The sequence below is a fragment of the Hylobates moloch genome, unplaced genomic scaffold, assembly GCF_009828535.3.
Source record: "Hylobates moloch isolate HMO894 unplaced genomic scaffold, HMol_V3 SCAFFOLD_10, whole genome shotgun sequence".
Classification (NCBI taxonomy): Eukaryota; Metazoa; Chordata; class Mammalia; order Primates; family Hylobatidae; genus Hylobates; species Hylobates moloch.
In genome coordinates this window covers 66,474,993-66,499,004 of record NW_026652285.1, presented here as the reverse complement: position 1 = coordinate 66,499,004, position 24,012 = coordinate 66,474,993, and the positions used below count along the sequence as shown (strand labels likewise).

The window sequence follows — 24,012 nt, the reverse complement described above, 5'->3', positions numbered from 1 at the left end:
GAAGAGGGCCAGGCGGGCGACTTGAGAGATTCAAATGCACAGTTTGACCTTTGACTTAGGGTTTTATACATTGGCATACTTCCAGGGTTGTGCATTGCCTCTCCCCTGATTCTTCCCTTGGGGCGGGCTGTCTGCATGTGCAGTGGCCTGCTAGTTCTTGGGAGAGGCCGCATGTGCAGTATGTTTACTAGAGTCGTATGCGTGCTCACTTCAGGCGTTTTTCCTCCACCAGTCTAGCATTCCTAGAGGCAGGTCATATACCAGTTAAACTCCACCATTTTGCCTCTTAGTGCACATGCTTGAGCCCACTCATCCAACTCTTGAGATCTTATTGGGAAGCTGCTGAACACCAGTTTTAGGTGTTTCTATCTATTGGGAAACTGTCTTTCCCTGGCACTGGCTGCAACCAATAATTATTTCAGAGAGACAGTTTAATAACTGACTGGCCATCACCTGATGGTCACCTGGCATTCCTGGTGGGAGTGCCTCTCCTGCCCTGCTCATGTCTGACTGGCTACCCACTGTAACAGTTGCACTAGTGAGAACCTCCAGTGCAATGCTGAATAGGAGTGGCAAGAGCATGCATTTTGGAATTGCTCCTGATCCTATGGGATCAGCGTCCAGCCTTTCATCATTACTAGGTACAATGGTGCCTGTAGGTTTTCTGTAGCTGTCCTTTACCAGATTGAGAAAGTTCGTATTACCAACTTGCTAAGAATTTTTATCAAGAATCTTGTTGGATTTCATCAAATGCTTTTTCTGCATCTTAAGATTATCACATTTTTCTTTTCTCAGTTTATTAACATGGTAATTTTCTCATGAATGAAGTGATAGGTGCTCATCTGAATACTTCAGGATGTCTCTCTGCAGATCCTTGGGAGTCTCTGCCAGTGTGTCTCTCTCCTCTCTAGACTCTGCTCCATCAACTCAAGCTGCCTTGGTCTCCCAGGCCCTCAGCTCCATCTTCTCAAGTCCAGGAATCTTCCAGGCTCTGCCTCTGTTCTCTCTTTGCCACAGTCTGGAAGCTCTCTCAGGGTGGTAAAGCTGTGGCGATTGTGCAGTTCACAGTGTTTTTTCTCATCTCTCAGGGATCACTGTCTTTCATTGCCTGAGGTCCAGTGTTTTATATACTATTGCTTTTGTCATTGTGTGTGTTTGCTTTTTTTAGGAGGGAGGTTAAGTGCAGTTCCTGCATCTTGGCTGGAAGGGGAGGTCATATATAGTTTATGCAAGTTTTTTCAAAATGATGTTATACATATTGCTGTTTTCTAGCTTTGTATTATGGAAAATTTCAAATGTATTCAAACATGGAGAAAATAGAATAACGAATCCCAATGTATTCATCACCCAGCTTTAACAATGATAAATCAGTGGCCAACCTTGTTTCATCTATAACTCAGTTCACTTCTCTGCCTATGTCCTCATCTCATGGGGACACTTCTCCCCACCAATTTTGAAACAAATCGCCCACACTGCATCATTTTATTTGCAAATAACTCTGTATCTTTAAAATTTATAACTTTTAAAAACAAATGATAGGCTGGGTGCGATGGCTCATGCTTGTAATCCCAGCACTTTGGGCTGCCGAGGCGGGCGTATCACTTGAGGTCAAGAGTCTGATACCAGCCTGGCCAACATGGTGAAACCCCATCTCAACTAAAAATACAAAAATTATCTGGGCATGGTGGTGTGTGCCTGTAATCCCAGCTACTCAGGAGGCTGAGGCAGGAGAATTGCTTGAACTTGGGAAGCAGAGGTTGCAGTGAGCCAAGCAGTGCGCCAGTAAGGACCAAGATCACGCCACTGCACTCCAGCACAGAGTGAGACTTCATCTCAAAAACAAACAAACAAGAGCAAATGATTATCATTCTGTAATATAATAAAATATCTAGCTGTTGTCATTGCTGTTTTACAATAGTTTATTCATATCAGGATCCTAACCAGGTCTACACATTGTATTTGGCAGATAGCTCCTTTTCAATTATTGATTCCTTCCTAGTCTCTCCCTTGTAATTTATTTATTGAAGAATGCAGGTCATTTGTCCTGTAAAGCTTCTTAGAGAATGGTTATTCTGGTTGCATCTCCATATTGTCTTCAAAGTGATTCTCTGTCCCCTGTTAAACTTATAGTTAGATGTGATTCAGTTTCCAGTTTGGGGTGAATATTTCAGAGGCTGTCATGCATAGTACCATCAGAAGTTTATAATGTATTGTTGTATCTCTCTCTCTCTCTCTTTTTTTTTTTGAAACAGAGTTTTTTGCTCTTATTGCCCAGGCTAGAGTGCAGTGGTGCAATCTCGGCTCACTGCAACCTCCGCCTTCTGGTTTCAAGCAATTCTCCTGCCTCAGCCTCCCAAGTCGCTAGGATTACAGGCACCCACCACTATGCCCAGCTAATTTTTTTGTATTTTTAGTAGAAACAGGGTTTCATCATGTTGGTCAGGCTGATCTGGAACTGCTGACCTTGTGATCCACTCGCCTCGGCCTCCCAAAGTGCTGGGATTACAGGCTTGAGCCACCGCGCCCAGCATTGTATCTCTTTTGTAGTGTTCTAGTAGCATCCTGTGCACACCTCCACCATAGTACAGTCATGCACCTCATATTTGTCAGCTCAGGCTACCCCAGCAAAATACCACAGACTGAGTGGCTTAAACAACAGAAATTTTATTCTCACAGTTCTAGAGGATTAAAGTCCCAGAGCAGATCCAGCAGGGTTAATTCCTGGGGAGGGCTGTCTTCTTGTCTTGTAGATGTCCACCTTCTTGTGTCCTCACATGATGGAGAAAGACCTCTGGTATCTTTCTTGTCTTATAAAGGTGCCAGCCCTATCAGATTATGAGCCCACCCTCACTTTATGAGCTCATTTAACCATAATCACTTCTTCACAGGCCCCATCTCCAAATATAGTCACATGGAGTTTGGGGCTTCAACACATATACATTTTGTGGAGACACAAACATTCAGTCTTATACCTTAGAACTTTCTTAAAAATAAACTTTAAAAAATAATATTTGCAGGTTAAGAAAAGTTGCAAAGATTGTACAGAGAATCACTGTATACTCCTGACCCAGTTTCCCTATTGTTAACATTCTATATCACCATGGTACCTGTATCACAACTAAGAAACCAACATTGGCACATTGTTATTAACTACACGTGATGCTTTATTTAGATTTCATCAATTTTTCCTCAATGTCTTTTTTCTGTTCCAGGATCCAATCTAAGATGCCACATTACATTTATTCATTCTGTCTCCTTAGCCTTCTCTGGTCTATGACAGTTTCTCAGACTTCCCTTGTCCTTGATCACCTTGGTAGTTTTGAGAAGCACTTCCCAGACATTTTGCAGAATGTCCTTCAATTTGGGGTTGCCTGATGTTTTTCTCACAGTTAGTCTGGGATTACAAGTTTGGAGAGGGAAGCTGCAGAAGTAAGGTGGCATTCTCATCACAATATATCATGGATACATGCTATCCACATGACATTACTGAGGAAGTTAACCTTGATCACATGGCTGAGGTAGGGTTTTCAGGTTTTTTTCACTGTAAACTTTTTATCTGTCCCCACAACCTCACTTCAATACTCTACTTTTTCGAAGCAAGTTACTAAGTGCATCCCCCATTTGGGTAGGGCGGAGAGGGAATTAGCTACATAAATTAATCTGGAATTATTCTGTACAGGCAATTTATCTAATCTCCCCCACTTATTTCATGTTGAAACATTTATTTATATCTATATGGACCCATGGATATTTACGTTACACCTTTTGTATGGCTCATGCACCATACAAAAACAAGTAGTGAGCTAGATTGGCCTGCAGGCTGTAGTTTTCTGATCCCCAGTCTAGAAGACTCCTCAGGAAGGACTCATTTGAACAATATTCAAATAAGTTATTCTACTGCGTGAGTCCATTCTCACACTGCTATAAAGAACTAATTTATGAAAAAAAGAGGTTTAATTGACTCACAGTTCTGCAGGCTGTACAGGAAGCATGGCTAGGAGGCCTTGGGAAACTTATAGTCATGGCCAAAGGCAAAGGGGAAGAGAGCACGTCTTAACATGTCAGAGCAAGAGAGAGAGAGAGCCAATGGGGAGGTGCTACGTAGTTTCAAACAACCAAATCTTGTGAGAACTCACTATAATGAACACAGCAAGTGGAACATCTGCCCTCATGATTCAGTCACCTCCCATCAGGCCCCTCTTGCAACACATGGGGATTATAATTTGACATGAGACTTGGGTGGGGACACAGAGCCAAACTATATCATCCATGTTCATGTAAGTTTGTGGTCTTTACATATAAAAAGGTTGCATTGGCTGAATAGAAAATCTCTTTTCCATTTATGTAAAGAAAGACTATTGGGGCCAAGGTGGGTGGATCACGAGGTCAGGAGATCGAGACCATCCTGGCTAACATGGTGAAACTCCATCCCTATAAAAAATACCAAAAAAAATTAGCTAGGCATAGTGGCGGGCACCTGTAGTCCCAGCTACTTGGGAGGCTGAAGCAGGAGAATGGCGTGAACCCGGGAGGTGGAGTTTGCAGTGAGCTGAGATCATGCCACTGCACTCCAGCCTGGGAGATAGAGCAAGACGCTGCCAAAAAAAAAAAAAAAAAAAAAAAAAGAAAGACTATTGGAATTTTTACAGAAATTGCATTTATTCTATAGATTACTTTGGATAATATTTACATCCTAACAAGATACTTGTATCAGTCTGTTCTCACATTGCTATAAATAAATAAATACCTGAGACTGGGTAATTTATAACAAAAGAGGTTTAAGTGGCTCCCAGTTCCACAGGTTGTACAGAAAGGTTGTACAGAAAGCATGACAGCATTTGCTTCTGAGGAGGCCTTGGGGAGCTTTTACTTATGGCAGAAGACAAAGCTGGAGCAGGAGGAAGAGAGAGAAGGGGGAGGTACTATACACTTTTAAACAACCAGATCTTGTGAGAACTCACTTACTATAGAGTACTGAGGCTGGGATGGTGCTAAACCATTCATGAGAACTCTGCCCCTCATGATCCAATCACCTCCTGCTAGGCCCCACTTCCAACATTGGGGATTACAATTCAAGATGAGATTTGGGTGAGGACAACATCCAAACTATATCATTTCACCCCTGGCCCCTCCAAATCTCATGTCCTACTCACATTGGAAAATACAATCATGCCTTCCCAACAGTCCCCCAGAGTCTAAACTTATTCCAGCATTAACTCAAAAGTCGAAGTCCAAAATCTTATCTGAGACAAGGCTAGTCCCTTCTACCTATGAGCCTGTAAAATAAAGACCAAGTGAGTTACTTCCAAGATACAATGGGGGTACAGGCATTGGGTAAATACTCATGTTCCAAAACGAGAAATTGGCCAAAAGAAAGGGTCTCCAGGCCATGTACAAGTCTGAAACCCAGAAGGGCAATCATTAATCTTAAAGCTCCAAAATAATCTCTTTTGACTCTGTGTCTCAACTCCAGGGCACACTGGTATAAGGGTAGGCTCCCAATGCCTTGGGAAGCTCTGCCTCTGTGGCTTTGCAGGGGTCAGCACCCATGGCTGCTCTCACAGGCTGGTGTTGAGTGCTTGCATGTTTTCCAGGCATGTGGTGCAAGCTGTCAGTGGCTCTACCATTCTGGGTTTGGAGGATGGTGGCCCTCTTCTCACAGCTCCACTAGGCAGTGCCCCAGTAGGGACTCTGTGTGGGGGCCCCAACTCCACATTTCTCCTCTGCACTTCCCTAGTAGAGGTTCTCCATGAGTCCTATGCCCCTGCAGCAGGCTTCTGCCTGACCATCCAGGCTTGTCCATACATCCTCTGAAATCTAGGTGGAGACTCCCAAGACTCAACTCTTGCACTCTGTGAACCCACATGCTTAACACCAAGTAGAAGCCACCAAGGCTTATGGTTTGCATCCTCTGAAGCAGCAGCCAGAGCTGTACTTGGGCTCCTTTGAGCCATGGTTGGAGTTGGAGTGGCTGGGATGCAGGGAGCAGTGTCCTGAGGCTGTGCAGGACAGTGGGACCCTGGGCCTGGCCCACAAAACCATTCAGTCCTCCCAGGCCTCCAAGCCTGTTATTGGTGGGGCTGCCACAAAGTTCTCTGAAGTGCCTTTAAGGGCTCTTCCCCATTGTCTCTGTTATTAGTATTTGGCTTCTTTTTACTTATGCAAATTTCTGTAGCATGCTTGAATTCCTCCCCTGAAAATGAGCTTTTCTTTTCTACCACATGGCCAGGCTGCAAATTTTCCAAAATTTTTTGCTTTGCTTCTCTTTTAAATATGAGTTTCAGTTTCAGGTCATTTCTGTGCTCACACATATGAACATAGGTTCTTAGAAGCATCCAGGTAACATCTTGAATGCTTTGCTGCTTAGAAATTTCTTCCAAGGCTGGGTGTTGTGGCTTATGCCTGTAATCCCAGCACTTTGGGAGGCCAGGGCAGGTGGATCACTTGAGGTCAATTCGAGACCAGCCTGGCCAACATGGTGAAACCCCGTCTCTACTAAAAATACAAAAATTAGCTGGGTATGGTGGTGCATGCCTGTAATCACAGCTACTCGGGAGGCTGAGGCATGAGAGTCGCTTGAACCTGGGAGGCAGAGGCTGCAGTGAGCTGAGATCCACTCTAGCCTGGGTGACAGAGTGAGACTCTGTCTCAAAAAAAAAAAAAAAAAAAAGAAAATTCTTCCACCAGATAACCTAAATCATCACTCTCAAGTTTAAAGTTCCACAGACCCCTAGAGCAGGAGCACAGTACAGCCAAGTTCTTTGCTAAAGCATAGCAAAAGTGACCTTCACTCCAGTTCCCAATAACTTCCTTATTCCTGTATGAGACCTCCTCTGCCTGGACTTCATTTTCCATATCACTATCAGCATTGTGGTTGCAACAATTTCACAAGTCTCTAGGATGTTACAAATTTTCCCTCATCTTCCTGTCTTCTTCTGGGCCCTCCACATTCTTCCAACCTCTGCCTGTTACACAATTCCTAAGCTGCATTCATGTTTTCAGGTACCTTTATAGCAATGCCACACTTTTTAATACCAATTTTCTGTATCAGCCTGTTCTTGCATTGCTATAACGAAATACATGAGACTGGGTAATTTATGAGAAAAGAGGTTTAATTGGTTTACAGTTCCACAGGCTATATAGAAAGCATGGCAGCATCTGCTTCTGGAGAGGCCTCAGGGAGCTTTTATTCATGGTGGAAGGCAAAGCTAGAGCAGGTATCTTCACATGGCCAGAGCAGGAGGAAGAGAGAGAGGGAGACAGTGCTATATACTTATAAACAACCAGATCTCATGAGCACTTAGTCACTATATGGTACCAAGGGGGGATGGTGCTAAACCATTCATGAGAACTCTGCCCACCATGATCCAATCACCTCCCATCAGGCTTCACCTCTAACACTAGGGATTACATTTCAACATGAGATTTGGGCAGGGAGAACATTCAAACTATATTAACACTTGAGTATCTGAAATCATTGTCCTCTGGTGTAGTGTTGCTTTTGAAAAGTCTGATGTCAGTCTGGTATCATTTCCCTTATAAATGACTTGGTCTTTTTCTCTCTGATTGTCCAAAGGTTTTTTTTTTCTTCTTCTTCCCTTTAAAATCCAACAATTTTACTAGAACTTTTCTCATTGTTGGCCAGCTGGGTTGATTTTCCCATGTAAATGGAGTAACTTTTCAGTATATAGTTTTAAGTCTTCTTTTATTGAACAACACTTTTTGTTGCATTATAGCTTTTCAACACTTATTTTTTTCATTACTCTTTCTTGTTTAGATACTCCTATTATACTTATGTTGAATCTTGTTTGCATGTCTTCTATATCTATCACTTTTTCTCAAATCTTTTAAATCTTTCCTTATTAAAAAAAAGGTTTTTTTTTCTTCTCCCTTCTTGGTTTTCTTGTAAACTTATTTCTCTTGAAGACTTATTTGCCCATTTAATTTAATCTTCCTCTTCTGAAAGTTTCTCTTTTCATTTCTAATTCTTTAATTCATCATCTTTTTTTTCAGATCTTCCTTTTATCAAATCATCTCATCTGAGTTTTCAAATTCTAAATTTTGCTGTTCTATCTATAATCTCTTAATTTTTAGATGAATGAAAAGTCTGGCATGAGGAGGTAACTGCTTGAGCTAAAGCCAACCCAATTTTCTTAATTTTTAGAGCTTATTTTGAAGTGTTGGGTAATGGTAATAGTCTTTATTTTGTGAGCACATATTTCTGGCACACTTTCACTATGTATAGGGATGTCATTCTGCACATTAATTCATCAATTTTTTATTCTTTTAATAATTTTATATGGTATTAAACTGTGGTCCTCTACTATTGCTCATACTACTTGAATTGGGACAGAACTCCTTTCCTAACTTTATGGCTTAAGGGCTTCTTTCTCTGTGGTTTTTGAAATAATGAAAAAGATGAACTCCAACTTGCTGTTTCTCTTCCTACTTTTAAATAGTCTTTCTAATTCCTTTGCCCCAAATTTCTCTCTCTTCTTCAAATTGAGTTCTATTTCCAGCAGCATCTCCTTAGTTGGAGGCTTTCCTGGAAAGGAGCTTTGGCTTATTGGTTTTGAGCATTTATACAGCTCATACACTGTCAGGAATACTTGAGGGACCCAAGACCCTTTCAAGGTGTCTGAAAAATTAAAACTGTTTTCATTCTAATACTAAGATGTCATGTGCATTTTTCACTCATGAATGTACAGTGGAAATTTCCAGAGATTATATGATTTGTAATACTATAACATAGATTATTGTATCAGAAGCAGCTATGAGAATCTAGCTGTCTTCTATTAAGTCAGATCTTAAAGAGGCCTGTCTCGGCCTCCCAAAGTGCTGGGATTACAGGCGTGAGCCACCGTGCCAGCCTAATTTTCTATTTTTAGGAGAGATGGGGCTTTGCCATGTTGGTCAGGCTGGTCTCAAACTCCTGACCTCAGGTGATCCACCTGCCTTGGCCTCTCAAAGTGCTGGGATTACAGGTGTGAGCCACAGCACCCGGACTGAAGATTATTGTTAAAATGTCAAAACTACCCAATGTGATCTACAGATTCAGTGAAATATATCTGAAAAACCCAATGTTTGTAGAAATAAAAAAGCTCATTCTAAAATTCATATGGAATCTCAAAGGACCTTTAATAGCCAAAACAACATTGAAAAAGAACAAAGCTGGATAACTCACACTTCCTGATTTCAAAACTTACTACAAAGCTATATTAATCCAAACAGTATGGCACTGGCAAAAAGACAGACATATAAACCAATGAGATAAAATAGAAAGCCCAGAAATAGCTCTTGCAAATATGGTCAAATTACTTTTTTTTTTTATTATTGAGATGAAGTCTCACTCTGTTACCCACGCTGGAGTGCAGTGGCCCGATCTTGGCTCACTGCAACCTCTGCCTCCCAGGTTCAAGTGATTCTTGTGCCTCAGTCTCCCAAGTAGCTGGAAATACAGGTGCATGCCACCATGCCCAGCTAATTTTTGTATTTTTAGTAGAGATGGGGTTTGGGGTTTGGTTATGTTGGCCAGGCTGGTCTTGAACTCCTGGCCTCAACTGATCCACCTGCCTCAGCCTCCCAAAGTGCTGGGATTACAGGGGCATGAGCCACTGTGCCCGGTCACCTTTTCTTTTTTCTTTCTTTCTTTTTTATTTTTTTTGAGAGAGGGTCTCCTTATGTTGTCCAGGCTGGTTTTGAACTCCTGGGCTCCAGCAATCTTCCTGCCTCGGCTTCCCTAGTAGCTGGGATTACATGCCCATACCACCACATCTAGTTTCAAATAGCTTTTGATAAGGGTGCCAAGACTTTACAGTCCTTTTCAACAACAAGTAGTGCTTGGAAAACTGGATATCCACATGCAGAATAATGTGGTTGGACCCTTACCTAATGTCATGTAAAAAAAATGAACTCAAAATGGATGAAAGACCTAAATGTAAAACCTAAAGCAATAAAACTATTAGGGAAAAAAATGGCAAAAATTTCACAACATTGGATTTGGCAGTGATTTCTTGGAAATGGCAACAAAAGAGAAATAGAAAATTCGACTTCATGAAAATTAAAAAATCTTTGTGCATCAAAAGACACAGTCAACAGAGTAAAAAAGCAACCCATAGGATGGGAGAAAATATTTGCAAATCATATCTTTAATAAGGATTTAATATCCAGAATATATAGAGAACTAAAACTCAACAACAAAATACAAACCAACTGAAAAATGAGCAAAGGACTTGAATAGACATTTCTCCAAAGAAGATACATGAAAAGGCAATAGGCATATGAAAAGATGCTCAATATCACTAGTCATTAGGGGAATGCAAATCAAAACTACAATGAGAAACCACTTCATATCCATGAGGAAGGCTACTATCGAAAATACCCAGAAAATAACAGGTGTTGGCAAGGATGTGGAGAAACTGAAACCCTAGTGCACTGTTGGTGGGAATATACAATGGTACAACCACTGTGGAAAACAGTGTAGTGGTTCCTCAAAAATTTAAACACATGATTACCACATGATCCAGCAATTCCACTTATGGCTGTGTACCCAAAGGAATTAAAAGTAGAGTCTTGAAGAGATATTTGTATACCTATGTTCACAGCAGCATAATTCACAATAGCTCAAACATAAGCAAGTATCTATTGACAGATGAATGGATGAGCAAAATGTGGTATATACATACACTGGAATGTTATTCCACTTTAAAGGGGAAGGAAACTGCATTATACTACAATGGGGATGGATCCTGAAGACATTTTGCTAAGTGAAATAAACCAGTCACAAAAGACAAATACTGTATTATTCCACCTATATAAAGTATTTAGAGTAGTTAAAATGAGAGACACAAAAAGAATGGTGTCACCAGGGGCTGGCATGTTGGAAGATGGGGGTGTTCTTGTTTAATAGGTATAACATTTCAGTTTTACAAAATGATGACTTAAATAGATGGATAGTGGTAATGGCTGTACAACATTTATGAATGTATTCAATAACAAGACTATATACTTAAACATGAATAAAATGATAAATTTCATTATATATATTTTACTACAGTAAAAAAATTGAAAAATATATGAACAAGCACTAGAGAAAAGAAACATAAATGGCTCAAAACATGTAACAAGGTAACACATTTGAGGTATTATCTCATACCAACTGAATCTGGCAAAAATCAAAAAGTCAATACTAAGTGTTGATAAGGATGCAGAGCAGTGGGAACTCTCATTTACTGCTGTTGAGAATATGAACTGGTACAATCATTTTGAGAAATAATTTGTCATTACCTAGGAAATTGAAATTGTATATACCCTAAAGTTCACAAATTTTACTCCTAGCTACATAGCCTACAGAAACTCTTGCACATGTATACCCAGAGACATGTGAAAATATGAACAACCCAAATGTCCATCACAAGTAAAAGAGGTAATTTGTGGAATATCCACACAATGGAATGCCATCCAGCAGTGAATACAAATAAGCTACAGCTTACACATCAATATGGATAAATGTGAATAGCACGTTGAACAGAAAAGGCAAGTCACAGGACAATACACACAACATTATTCAATTTATGTAAAGTTTATAAACAGGGAAAATCAAGAAATATGTTGTTTAAGATAGAATTATAAAGAAGTACACAGAAGTTATAGAATTAAGGAACAGCAGGGAATTCTGTCTTCTGTATTAGTTTACTATGGGCTCCATAACAAAGTACCACAGACTAGGTGGCTTAAACAACAGAAATTTATGTCTCATGGCTCTGGAGGCCAGAAGTCTGAGATCAATGTGTCACCAGGGTTGGTTCCTTCTGAGGCCTCACTCCTTGGCTTGTAGATGACAATTTTCTCTCTGTGTCTCCATATAGCCTTACCTTTGTCCATGTTTGTGTCTCAATCTCCTCTCCTTTTTTTCACTTTTTTTTATTTTTTATTTTTTAAGATAGGGTCTCCCTCTGTCACCCAGGCTGGAGTGCAGTGGCGCAATCTCTGCTTACTGCAACCTCCACCTCCCGGGCTCAAGTGATCTTCCCACTTTAGCCTCCCAAGTAGCTAGGACGACAGGTGTGAGCCACCATATTCGACAATTTTTTTTTTCTTTGTAGAGAAAGAGTTTTGCCATGTTGCCCAGGCTGGTCTCAAACTCCTGGCCTCTAGTTATCTGCATGCTTTGGCTTCCCAACTTAGTGGGATTACAGGCATGAGCCACTGGGTCTGGCCTCAATCTCCTCGTCTTATAAGAACATCAGTCAGGTTAAAATTGGGACCATCTCAATGACTTCATTTCACTTTAATTACCTCTTTAAAGACCCTACATCCAAAGACAATCACATTCTGAGTTACTGGGGTTAGGACTTCAACACATGAATTTTATGGGGGACACATTCAGTTCATAACACCTTCCCATCTCTTTGGGCTGTGTGGTAGTCAGGTAGATAAAATTTAATTACATTTAACAAAAAGTTAATTAGCATATATTCTGTTCCAAGGAAAAAGAGCTGAGTTTTGAAGGACATGTTGAGTATTAATCATCCAGCGTTGTATATAAGGAATGAAAGTGTGGACTGAAGGCGGTATCTAGATGGTAGGCAATGCCAAACTAATTAGGGTGACAACAGAGGTACAGAAAATGTCATGGACAAGCGCTGCTGTAGGTATGGATGTGCACTATACTTGTGTCTTAGTCCGCCTGTGCTGCTATAACAGAATATCTGAGACTGGGTAGTTTATAAACAACAGAAATTCATTTCTCACAGTTCTGGAGGGTGTGAAGGCCAAGATCCAAGATGCCAGCATTTAATGAAGTTGCTAGCTGCTTCCACAATGGTGCCTTGAATGCGGCATCCTCCAGAGGGGAGGAATGCTGTGTCCTTACATGACAGAAGAAGGAAGGATAAAAAATGACCACACTTTCTCTGTCAAACCCTTTTATAATAGCATTAATCACTGTAGGAGTCTACAGACCCCAGGAACTAAACACCTCCCGAAAGGCCACACCTCTCTAACACTACAAATTTTGAGGTACATATTCAGATTGTAACATTCCACTCTGACCCCCCAAATTTATGTCTTTCTTATATGTAAAATATATTCATTCCATCCCATTGCCCCTAAAGTCTTAATTTGTTCCAGTAACAATTCAAAGCTAAAGTACAGGGTCCCATCTAATCAGATATGGATGAGACTCAAAGTAAGAGTCATCCTGAGGCAAATTGCTCTCCAGCTGTGAGCCTGTGAAATCAAACAAGTTATATACTTCCAAAATACAATGGTGGAACAGCCATAGGATAGACATTCCCATTCCAAAAGGGAGCAATAGAAAAGAAGGAAGGAGTAAGAGGTCCCGTGTAAGTCCAAAACGTAACAGGACAAACATTAAATCTTTTTTTTTTAATTTCAATTTTTTTGAGACAGTGTCTTGCTCTGTCACCCAGACTAGAGAGCAGTGTGTATGATCATAGCTTGCTGCAACCATGAACTTCTGGGCTCAAGCAATCTTCCTGCCTTAGCCTCTTCCGTAGCTAGGACTACATGTCTGTGCCATTTTGCCGAGCTATTTTTTTTTTCATTTTTGTAGAGATGGGGTCTCACTATGTTGCCCAGGCTGATTTCAAACTCCTGCCTCAAGCAGTCCTCCCTCCTGGGCTTCCCAGTGGATTGGGATTACAGGCACAAGCCACTGTGCCCAGCCCAACATTAAATCTTGAAGCATGAGAATAATCTTTGACTCCATGTCCCACCTTCCAGGTACACTGGGGTGGAGGTTAGGTCCCCATGGCCTCAGGCAGGCCCACCCACATGGCTTTGCTGGGTACAGCCCATGCTTCAGCTCCCATGCACTGAAATAGTCTGCCCACAGCTTTCCCAGACTGCCACTGTATGCTGGTGCTTACACACTTCTGGGGTTTCTGGAGCAGCCCCAGTCGTATGACTCCACTAGGCACTACCCTAGTGGGGGCTCTCTGCAGAGACTTTGTCCTTGCAGCAGTTCTCTGCCTGGGCCCACTGAGGCATTCGTTGAAATCTAGGTGAAGGAAGCCATGCCTCCACAGCTCTTGTATTCTGCACACCTGTAGAATTAAGCACTGCATGGATGTGCCAAGGCTCACTCTTGCACCCTCCAGAGTAGTGGCCCTACCTGGACCTGGGCCTGCTTGAACCAGAGCTGGGGTAGCCAAGGAGCACTGTGCCAGAGTGCAGGGTGCAGAGACCCAAGGTGGCCCTCAGCAGTGAGCACACAGGTCCCATGAGCACCCTGGGCCCCTCCTCAAAATTCATCTGTCCCCCAGACCCTAGCACTCTGGGCTTTTGATGGGCATGGTTGCCCCCTCCCCTTGTACCAAGATGTCCGTAATACCTTTGGGGTCATTCTCCCATTGTCTTGATAAATAGCACATGGCTTTCTTGTATCCATACTAATCTTATCAAATGGTGGCCTGGCCACACCGTGTGCTATCTTCTAAACACACTTTTTTTTTCTTTTTTGAGATGAAGTCTGTTCTGTTGTCCAGGCTGGAGTGCAGTGACGCGATCTCTGTTCACTGCAACTTCTGCCTTCTGGGTTCAAGTGATTCTCCTGCCTCAGCCTCCCGAGTAGCTGGGATTACAGGTGCTTGCCACAATGTCTGGCTAATCTACTTTTTTTTTTGTAGTTTTAGTAGAGATGGGGTTTCACCATGTTGGCCAGGTTGGTCTCGAACTCCTGACCTCAAGTGATCTACTCACCTCGGCCTCCCAAAGTGCTGGAATTACAGTGTGAGCCGCCGTGCCTGGCCCTAAACATCCTTTTTTTTTTTTTTTTGAGATGGAGTCTCACTGTCACTCAGGCTGGAGTGCAGTGGCGCCAACCCAGCTTACTGCAACCTCTGCCTCCCAGGTTCAAGTGATTCTCCTACCTCAGGCTACCAAGTAGCTGGGATTACAGGCACCTGCCACCACGCCTGGCTAACTTTTGTACTTTTAGTAGAGACGGTGTTTCACCATGTTGGCCAGTCTGGTCTCGAACTCCTGACCTCAAGTGATCCACCTGCCTTAGCCTCCCAAAATGCTGGGATTACAGGCATGAGCCATCACAACTGGCCTACATCCTTTTTTATTCTTTACATGGCTGGACTGAAAATTGTCCAAATCTTTTTCATTCTTCACATGGCTGGACCAAGAATTGTCCAAATCTTTATGTTCTGCTTCCCTTTGAATTATAAATTCTGTCTTTAAATCATTTCTCTTCTCCCATTTTAACATGTTAACATAAGCAGTTAAGAGAAACCACACAGCATCCTGCACACTTTCCTGCTTAGAAATTTCTTCTGCCAAATATTCTGGTTCATTGCTAAGTCCTGCCCCTACAAAGTCCTAGAACATGGACATGGACATAATTCAGCCATGTTCTTTGCCACTTTGTAGCAAAGATGGCCTTTTCCCCAGTTTCCAATGACAGTCCTCATTTCTGTCTATGACCTAATCAGAATGGTCTTTACTGTCCATGTTTTTATCAGCATTCTGTTCAAAGCCACTTACGCAGTTTCTCAGAAGAATGAATGAGAATTTCCCTACAGCTCTCCTGAGCCCTCACCAGAATCACCCTTAATGCTCCACTTGTGGCAATACAAGCTTTTTCCTGCTTTCATTTCACAACTCTTCTAGCCTCAACCCATTACCCAGTTCCAAAGCCGCTTCTACATTTTTAGGTATTTGTTTTAGCAACACCCCACTCCCCTGGTACCAATCGCTGTCTTAGTCTATTTTGTGCTGCTGTAACAGAATAGCACAGGCTGGGCAACTTAAACAACAGACATCTATTCTCACAGTTCTGGAGGCCGGATAGGCCAAGATCAAGGCACTGCCATCTGGTGAGGGCTGCTCTCTGCTTCCAAGATGGTTACTTACATGCTGCGTCATCTGGAGGGGAGTATGCTGTGTCCTCACATGACAGAAAGTGGAAGGGCAAAAAAAGAATTCCCTCCATCAGGTCTTTTATTAATAACATTAGTTCACTCATGAGGGTGGAGCTCTCATGACCTAAACACCTCCTAAAAGGCTGAACCTTCCTACTCTATTGCATTGGGAATTAAGTTTCCAACACATGAATTTTGAGGGATTAGGCAACTAGGTGGGATTAGGTGACTTCTAGAGGGATAAATGACTGAATAAATAATTCCTGTGTGTCCCCAGAATTAGCAGAGGGCCAAGCAGAATAGGCACAGACATGTTGCTGAAGGAATGTTTCATATTTGTTACTTACAGTTGTATTGGAACTCTACTGTGAGCATACAGGATAGTCTTAGAAAATAATTGATCACCTAATCTAAACTTACCAAAATTAATTCAGGAAATGTCACGTACTTGTCCTGGAAATACTGAGTTTGATATTAGGTTGAACCACATAAAATGGCCAGTACTTGATCATTTTTTACCAAAAAAAAATGGCCACTCCCTATGGTGCAGCCTAAATCAAAAGCCTGAGTAGTTTGTTTTTCTTTTCTTTCTTTCTTTTTTTTTTTTTGGAGATGGAGTCTCGCTTTGCTGCCCAGGCTAGAGTGCAGTGGTGTGCTCTTGGCTCACTGCAACCTCCGCCTCCCAGGTTCAAATGATTTTCCTATCTCAGCCTTCCAAGTAGCTGGGAATACAGGCGCCCACCACCACGCCTCGCTAATTTTTGTATTTTTAATACAGACAGGGTTTCACCATATTGGCCAGGCTGGTCTCAAACTCCTGACCTTGTGATCTGCCTGGCTCGGCCTCCCAAAGTGCTGAGATTATAGCCACCGTGCCCGGTCTGTTTTCATTTTTAAGAGGAGAAAAAAAAATGATAAAGCAACTCATTAAATCAAAACCAGAGGCTACTGTCAGACCACTTTCTAAAGATCAGGTAAGCAGGAGCCCATCCTCAAAATGTAATTTTTCTCTAAAATAGGCAATCTCAAGAGTAAAATATCTTTTCATTTTAATCAAGAAAGCTGAGAGGCAGGGGCTTAGCAGGCTTCTCTTACTATATAAGTTTCAGTGGATGTATGAAACTTTTATTTTCATTGCAAAAGGTTTTATGACATTTAAGTCTTATTGGGACATTATTTTTAGTGACTGGAGGGCTTTGAACAAAGGCTTGTCAAGCTCCAATACTGAATGGTTCCATTGTGATTACTTATAAATCAGTTTTATTGTCAGTGTTGAGGTAATCAGAGATTAGCTCATGCCTAAAAGCATAACTAAAAAAATAATGCACCACTGAGAAACAGGATTTTGTTGAATTTTTCTCCGGCTACTTTATAAACAATTTGCAGCCATCTAGCATTGAGAAAAGCTCTCTTAGGTAACATGCTAATCTTGTGCCATTCATAAAAAGCATCAAAGAGTACGTTGTTCTTGATTTACCTGCACTGAAAATATATTAATGCTTGTTAATTTGGAACAATAATAAAGATCCTATGAGTAAGCTGTCATTTTTAAATTGACTCCCCAAATTACATGGGGGCTGTCAGATGTCAAGAAGTTGGGGCTTGCATTCTATCTACATTATTCTGTCCCTGGATATTTTTTCAGACATGTGGAAACTAGCCTGAAATAGCACCCAATCATATCAGCAAGCATTCTCCATTTAAGAGAAAATAGAGAAACTTTATCTCTATTGAATAATTATGATATATGGTGGTTTTCATGGAATTCAGAATGATGAAGCAAATACTTTTTCTAAGACTGGGAAGCTGGGTGAAGATATGACTAAGTAACTCAGCACAGATTTTCTGAGTTACATAAGTAAATGAAGCGAGCTCTACCACCAGCAGCAATTTGTCTCAAAGGGCATTAGTAAGCTCTCTGAAGTAAGAAAAGGCAACAGTGGCAAGAAATCATGTACTTCCTCTAAGTGTGATATACTAGAGAGCATCATATGATAGTAATAGAGCTGGTTCAGCCTTTTCCAGGACAGGTGTGTGGTATTTTCACTAAGTTATGGACAGCACAGTGTTCTCTTAATGCCATCATAAAATGTAGTGCTAAAGGGACCTCAAGGTCCCTGAGAAGGCAGTTTGACTGGGAAGCTTTGCCAGGTTAAGAGTCCTATAGGCAGGTAACATGAGCAGAGAGGAGGGCACAGCAAGGGGTCCATTGGACTCCACATCTCACGTCACACAGTTATGATTAAGACTTCTCAGGCCAGGTGCGGCGGCTCACACCTGTAATCCCAGCACTCTGGGAGGACGAGGTGGGAGGATCACTTGAGCTCAGGAGTTCAAGACAAGCCTGGGCAACATGGCGAAACCCTATCTCTAAAAAAAATAAAAAAATAAATAAAAAATACAAAAAATTAGCCGGATGTGATGGCGTGTGCCTGTAGTCCCAGCTACTGAGGAAGCTGAGGTGGGAGGATGGCTTAAGGCTGGGAGCGGAGGTTGCAGTGAGCCAAGATCATGCCACTGCATTCCAGCTTGGGCTACAGAGTGAGACCCCCGTCTCAAAAAAAATAAATAAATATAAATAAATGAAATAAAAAAGACTTCTCTCTGTCAAGATAATTCAGAGAGGTAATGGATACGGCTGGCCCATGGTAAGTTCTTAATATGTGTGTGCCCTTAACCTTCCTCTTTCTGTTGAACTGAATTTTTCAACCTTATCACTTCTCCAATATGTGAGATTTCTGTCTCTGGGCTACAAAGAACTCCTCATCCAAATATGGGAAGTTAGGAATCTTGTCAGCTTAGAGATTTTCCTCAGCTATTCCTCTTAGAACTCACCTATCCCAACCCCCCAGTGTTTGGTCATGCTGAACTGATGGAAGGAGTCTGTACTAACAAGAGCTTGGCTCACTGACTCAGCCGACAACTCAATTTGCCTGTCAGGATAATCTAAGAGCAAAACCTCATCTTTATCACCAGATGTCCTACAGCATCAAGGTAAAGAAGTATAAGACTAAGATTATGGGTTGTTCTTTTCACTTTTATTCAAATAAATACAATACTTATATATAGCCTGATTAATTTCCCTTGTCATATCTCTTTTTTCAGGTTTCAGGCTTAGATTTTTAGTTGTGCATTGCTATGGTCACATCATAACTGTTCTCTAAGTTGAAACAAGTATTTCAACAGGCAAATAGCAAACTCGCCAAAGGACCTGTGGGTCACTTGCCCAAATGAGGCCGATTGAGATAAGAACAAACATCTTTTTTTTGGTAAAAACCCTATTTTTATAGTGTACCTTTGGATAAAAATGCAATTGTTTCTTCTCCTTCTTTCCCAGGCCAGGCACTTGAAAATAAGACATTTCGGATATGGGTAACCCACTCCATTAACATCCATTGGACTTGATTTCCCAAGAAAATTAAAACAGTGTGAAAGAACACTGCATTTAGCATTTGGCATTTGAGTTAATGAGACTGATAATGACTGAAATATTTTCGATGTGCTAGAGGTTAATTCAGAAATGTAGGATTGGAGAAATTTCATTTGTTCTAAATGAGTCTTGCTTCCCCTGAAATTCCGTCTTTAGTAACTTCTTTAGCTTGAAATTAGTCTGATTAATATCACCTTTATTGGGAAAAACTATTATCCCCTCTTTGGCTTGGCCTCTGGTATCTACACATATTAATTTAAATAAAAGTATGGCTTCAATTGATAATTGATGGTTCAGCTTACAAGGAACTAGTTTAGGCAGTCACTCTTCTTACATGAAGCCAATTAGGGCTAATGCAACCTGTATGGTCAACTTCAGTTTAAAAATCTTAATTCTCATTGTAAGAAAGCAGACAAATATAGAGCCTTGAGGCAAGTGGGTCTATGGAGTGGCAGATTTGGGAGTGTGGGGCCAGGGCCACGCTGCTCATGCTAATATACCATCAGCACAAACAGTGGCCCAGTTTTGACTTCCTCTAGCTCCAAGAGTCACCTCTGCAGAGTGGCTGTGGCACCTGAGAGAGCAGGGCTGGCACAGAGCCCCTGCCCTGCACGAATATCCCTGTGGAGTCCCCAGGAGGACAGAGGCAAGCCCTGCTTCTTAGCAACTTTCCACACTTCCTGCCTGTGATCCCACTTCCTCTGTAAAGATGCCATTTGGCTCAGCAGCAACCCAAGGGAGTGGGAATAAGGCTTGGTGTGTTGAGAACTGCTCCTGCCTCCTTTTGACAGCCAAGGCTGCAAGGTTGTTTGGAAATCTGACAAAGAGCAAGTCTACTTTCTACAAGCTAAATATCCCAACCACTTCACAGTCACTCCATTAAAGTAAAATTAAATCTCTCTGAAAAATAATATGCTTTGAAACCGTCTGTTACATTTATAAAAAGACAAGGAAAAACAAAAAATTTCAAAGTTAAAAAAAAACCTTTAAAAATATTGTAGCAATAGCCTTTTTTGTAACAAATATAAAACAGCTTAAGACACTTGGTGACTTTCTTAGTTCATTTGTGGGGGAATGGATACATAATGAGGTTTTACTACTAAAGTTAGCTATTTGGTAAAAACTCTAGGAAGAGTTCCATCAAGAAAATGGTTATTTTGGAAACACAAGTTATGATTATTTCCAAAACGTCAAAAGAAATAAGAATGTAAACACCATATACTTAAAACGTTAATACAATAATATTAACTCAGTCAAATAAATAAAAGAAAGTGGCACCAAATTTATGGCAATTTTTCAAAACTGCCATAATGTAGCAAAACAAAAATGTAGCTTAAGGATATTTTAAAATAAATAATTGGTTCAAATAGGGACGACCATTCTCAGCACAAACTAACAACATTCGAAATAAAGTGCTATAAGAAAAAGTAGCCCCACAATCTTCAACTTATTCACATATGAACAGAGATACTATCTGGATCTTTAGGTCTGAAATATTCACCACGAGGGAAAGCTAGAGGCCAGGCTTAGGGCCATCTTTTGTCATTTTTCTTTTTTCTTCCAGCGTGTGCTTAAATATTTTCTTCAGGGTGTTGTAAACTGTTGGTCCATTTTCAGAATCAAAATTAACCTGGTGACAAAGAAATTTATATTCAGGACACTGTAACAAGAATTTGAACTAGTTTCTATTTTGAGAGAAGGAGGGAGTGGAGAAAAAAACCAGACTTACAAACAAAACTCTATATAAAATACACATAATAAATTTAACACATTTTAGTTGAAAGACTATATTAGAACTGCCAACCATGTCAATATCAAACTTATGAATGAAAACCTCAAAATTAAATCTAGTGCCTGGATATTTAGTCTAATTATATACACCCAGCCATGAAGCAAGTCAACAGTGGGTGTGAAGTGAATTTTTTTGAGACTAATCATTGATGGTATAAGGGAAAAGTTTCCCATATTAAAACAGCACATCAGCTGTGTATGTCCTGCTGAGAGGCCCTATGGCCACTCTGGACAGGGTCATAGTGACCTGAATAGAAGCCCAGCTCCCCACCTGCGAGCTATATGTCCTCATCTCATACCCAACCTCTCTGGACCTTGATCTCCTCCTTTGTAAAACAGAGATAATGATACCCACCTTCATAGGATAGCGTATCTATGAGTCTAACATATGTTTGGCACATATATACAAACCTCAACTGGCTGGGCATGGTGGCTCATGCCTGTAATCCCAGCACTTTAGGAGGCCGAGGTGGGAGGGTTGCTTGAGCCCAGGAGGTCGAGACCAGCCTGGCCAACCCGGCAAAACCTCATCTCTACAAAAAATTAAAAAAAAATTAGCCAGGCATGGTGGCACGTGCCTGTAGTCCCAGCTACTTGGGAGGCTGAGGTGGGAGAATTGCCTGAGCCCAGGAGGCAGAGGATGCAGTGAGCTGAGATTGTGCCACTGCACTCCAGACTAGGCAACAGAGTGAGACCCTGTCTCAAAAAACAAACAAACAAACCCCACCTTGATAAAGGTAAATTTCCTTTTCCCTTGATGGGAGCGCACTTTTTACACATATTTGCATTTTTCATCCAAGTTTACTATACTCTGGGTTAGGAGTGATGGCAGGACAGAGAACCAGAGCAAGTACCCACCCTCAACCCCATTCCCAGAGTAATGTGTAACTCCCTGGGAAAGAATCAGGGTCACACAATCACTGCTTCTCTCCTTCTGGAATTTCTCCTTCTCTGATAAATTTTGACAAATGAAACGTTGTTCCGTCTGTCAACAACTGTAAAGGATCTGAGACTTTAACCTGTTGGCTTGCCAGTGTTATGGATACTGGTAGAAGATACGAGATTCCTGGGTCAGAGACAGACAACTTTTATTTTTCATAGCTGCACGTGCTTCATGTTCACATGGGTTCTGCTTGTCTCCCAAGTCTCATGGGGGCAATGCAGAGGGTCCTAGGTGGAGGCTGCACAAGCACGGGGTTTGCCTCATAGCTGAGGAGCCCCAAGCTTAGGAAACTCCAATGTTTCACAAGGGGGCTGCAAGCAAATCTGCCAACCTTTGCACTGAAGGGAAACATTTTTATTATCCTGGAAGTCAGAACGTGTGCCTTCTGCTCTCCAGGCAGAGCTCTCCAGACATCAGTGAAGAGTTGATCCCCAAAGAGAGTGGTCAGGGCATCTGCTCATCAGACTATGAAGAGACATGAGAGACCCAAGGAAAACTGTCTCCTAACATTTTCTATAGACAGATTTTGAACAACTGTCATCTCTAACTTTTCATTCGTATCCCCTTAAAAGGCCAAAAGAAGTTGTAAAGAATTCCTACTGCTTTCAGAGAGACCAATCGTAAGGATTTTTTTCAGTCAAGCTCAGGAACTTAATTTTATCTATAACTATATTATCTATCCCATTTGCAAAAAACTCCTTATTAACATTAATAATGGTGTGAATTGTCTACTTTTTTTTTTTTTTTGAGACAGAGTCTTGCTCTGTTGCCCAGGCTGGAGTGCAGTGGTGCAATCTTGGCTCACTGCAAGCTCCGCCTCCCGGGTTCACACCATTCTCCTGCCTTGGCCTCCCGAGTAGCTGGGACTACAGGTGCCCACCACCACACCCGGCTAATTTTTTTGTGTTTTTTTTTAGTAGAGACTGGGTTTCACGGTGTTAGCCAGGATGGTCTTGATTTCCTGACCTCATGATCTGCCCACCTTGGCCTCCCAAAGTGCTGGGATTACAGGCTTGAGCCACCGCGCCTGGCCACTTTTTTTTTTTTTTTTTTTAGACAGAGTCTCGCTCTGTTGCCAGGCTGGAGAGCAGTGGCGCGATTTCAGCTCACTGCAACCTCCACCTCCTGGGTTCAAGCCATTCTTCCACCTCAGCCTCCTGAGTAGCTGGGACTACAGGCGCACACTACCACGCCCAGCTAAATTTTTGTACTTTAGTAGAGATGGGGTTTCACCATGTTGGCCAGGATGGTCTCAATCTCCTGATCTCGTGATCTGCCCATCTCAGCCTCCCAAAGTGCTGGGATCACAGGCGTAAGCCACCACTCCCGGCTCTGTTTACTTTCTTAAACACCAAACCACAACCTTCTTCACATAGTGGGTAGCCTCTCAGTCTATGAAAATGTAAATACAGATGTAAAGGACCATGTGGTTTGGATTTGAGACTACTGACTCTGGAAACAGTGGAGAACAGATTGAAAAGATGGTTAGTGGTTAGTGCCATAGAATCCAGATGAGGGACAAGGAAAGCCTGAAGTAAGAACATCACTCTGGAAAGAGTGGAGGGGAAGGAGACTGGACAAATATTAAAAAGGAAGAATCTTCACAACTTGTTAATGAGTATAAATAATAACTTATTATCATTAATGTTACCACAGATGTTGTCATTCAAAAGCTGGGTTCTTTGTTTAATGACACTTTCATATCAGTGAGAGGTAACAAACAAATTATAGATACTTTCATATCAATGAGAAGTAATAAACAAATTATAGCTGATGGGGTAAGGGGAAACTTTTCTTTTAGTATGAACCTGGCTTCGTCTTCTTTCTTCAGCCAGGAAAAACTGCTGCATCCAAAAGGATGGGCTTTTAGAAAGAAAACCTCTTTTTTTAACTCTTTCCTTAGGATTTTCCAACCAGGACTCAGTACTGAGTTAGCAATGTGGGATGTTTAATTC

General features: G+C 41.5%; 1 protein-coding gene across 8 annotated transcripts in view; it reads right to left on the bottom strand.

The window, feature by feature from the left end:
- Nucleotides 1-18,909: 18,909 nt before the first annotated feature.
- PTPDC1 (protein tyrosine phosphatase domain containing 1) overlaps nucleotides 18,910-24,012 on the bottom strand; it is a 50,661-nt gene continuing 45,558 nt past the window's right edge. For 7 of the 8 annotated variants that reach the window (XM_032164567.2, XM_032164569.1, XM_058445633.1 and 4 more), the window contains one exon: nucleotides 18,910-20,953. In XM_032164567.2, the coding sequence (XP_032020458.1) occupies nucleotides 20,837-20,953 (117 nt within the window). In that variant the 3' untranslated portion in view covers nucleotides 18,910-20,836. The remainder of the gene's footprint in view (nucleotides 20,954-24,012) is intronic. The other variant, XR_009215299.1, reaches the window with a different exon arrangement.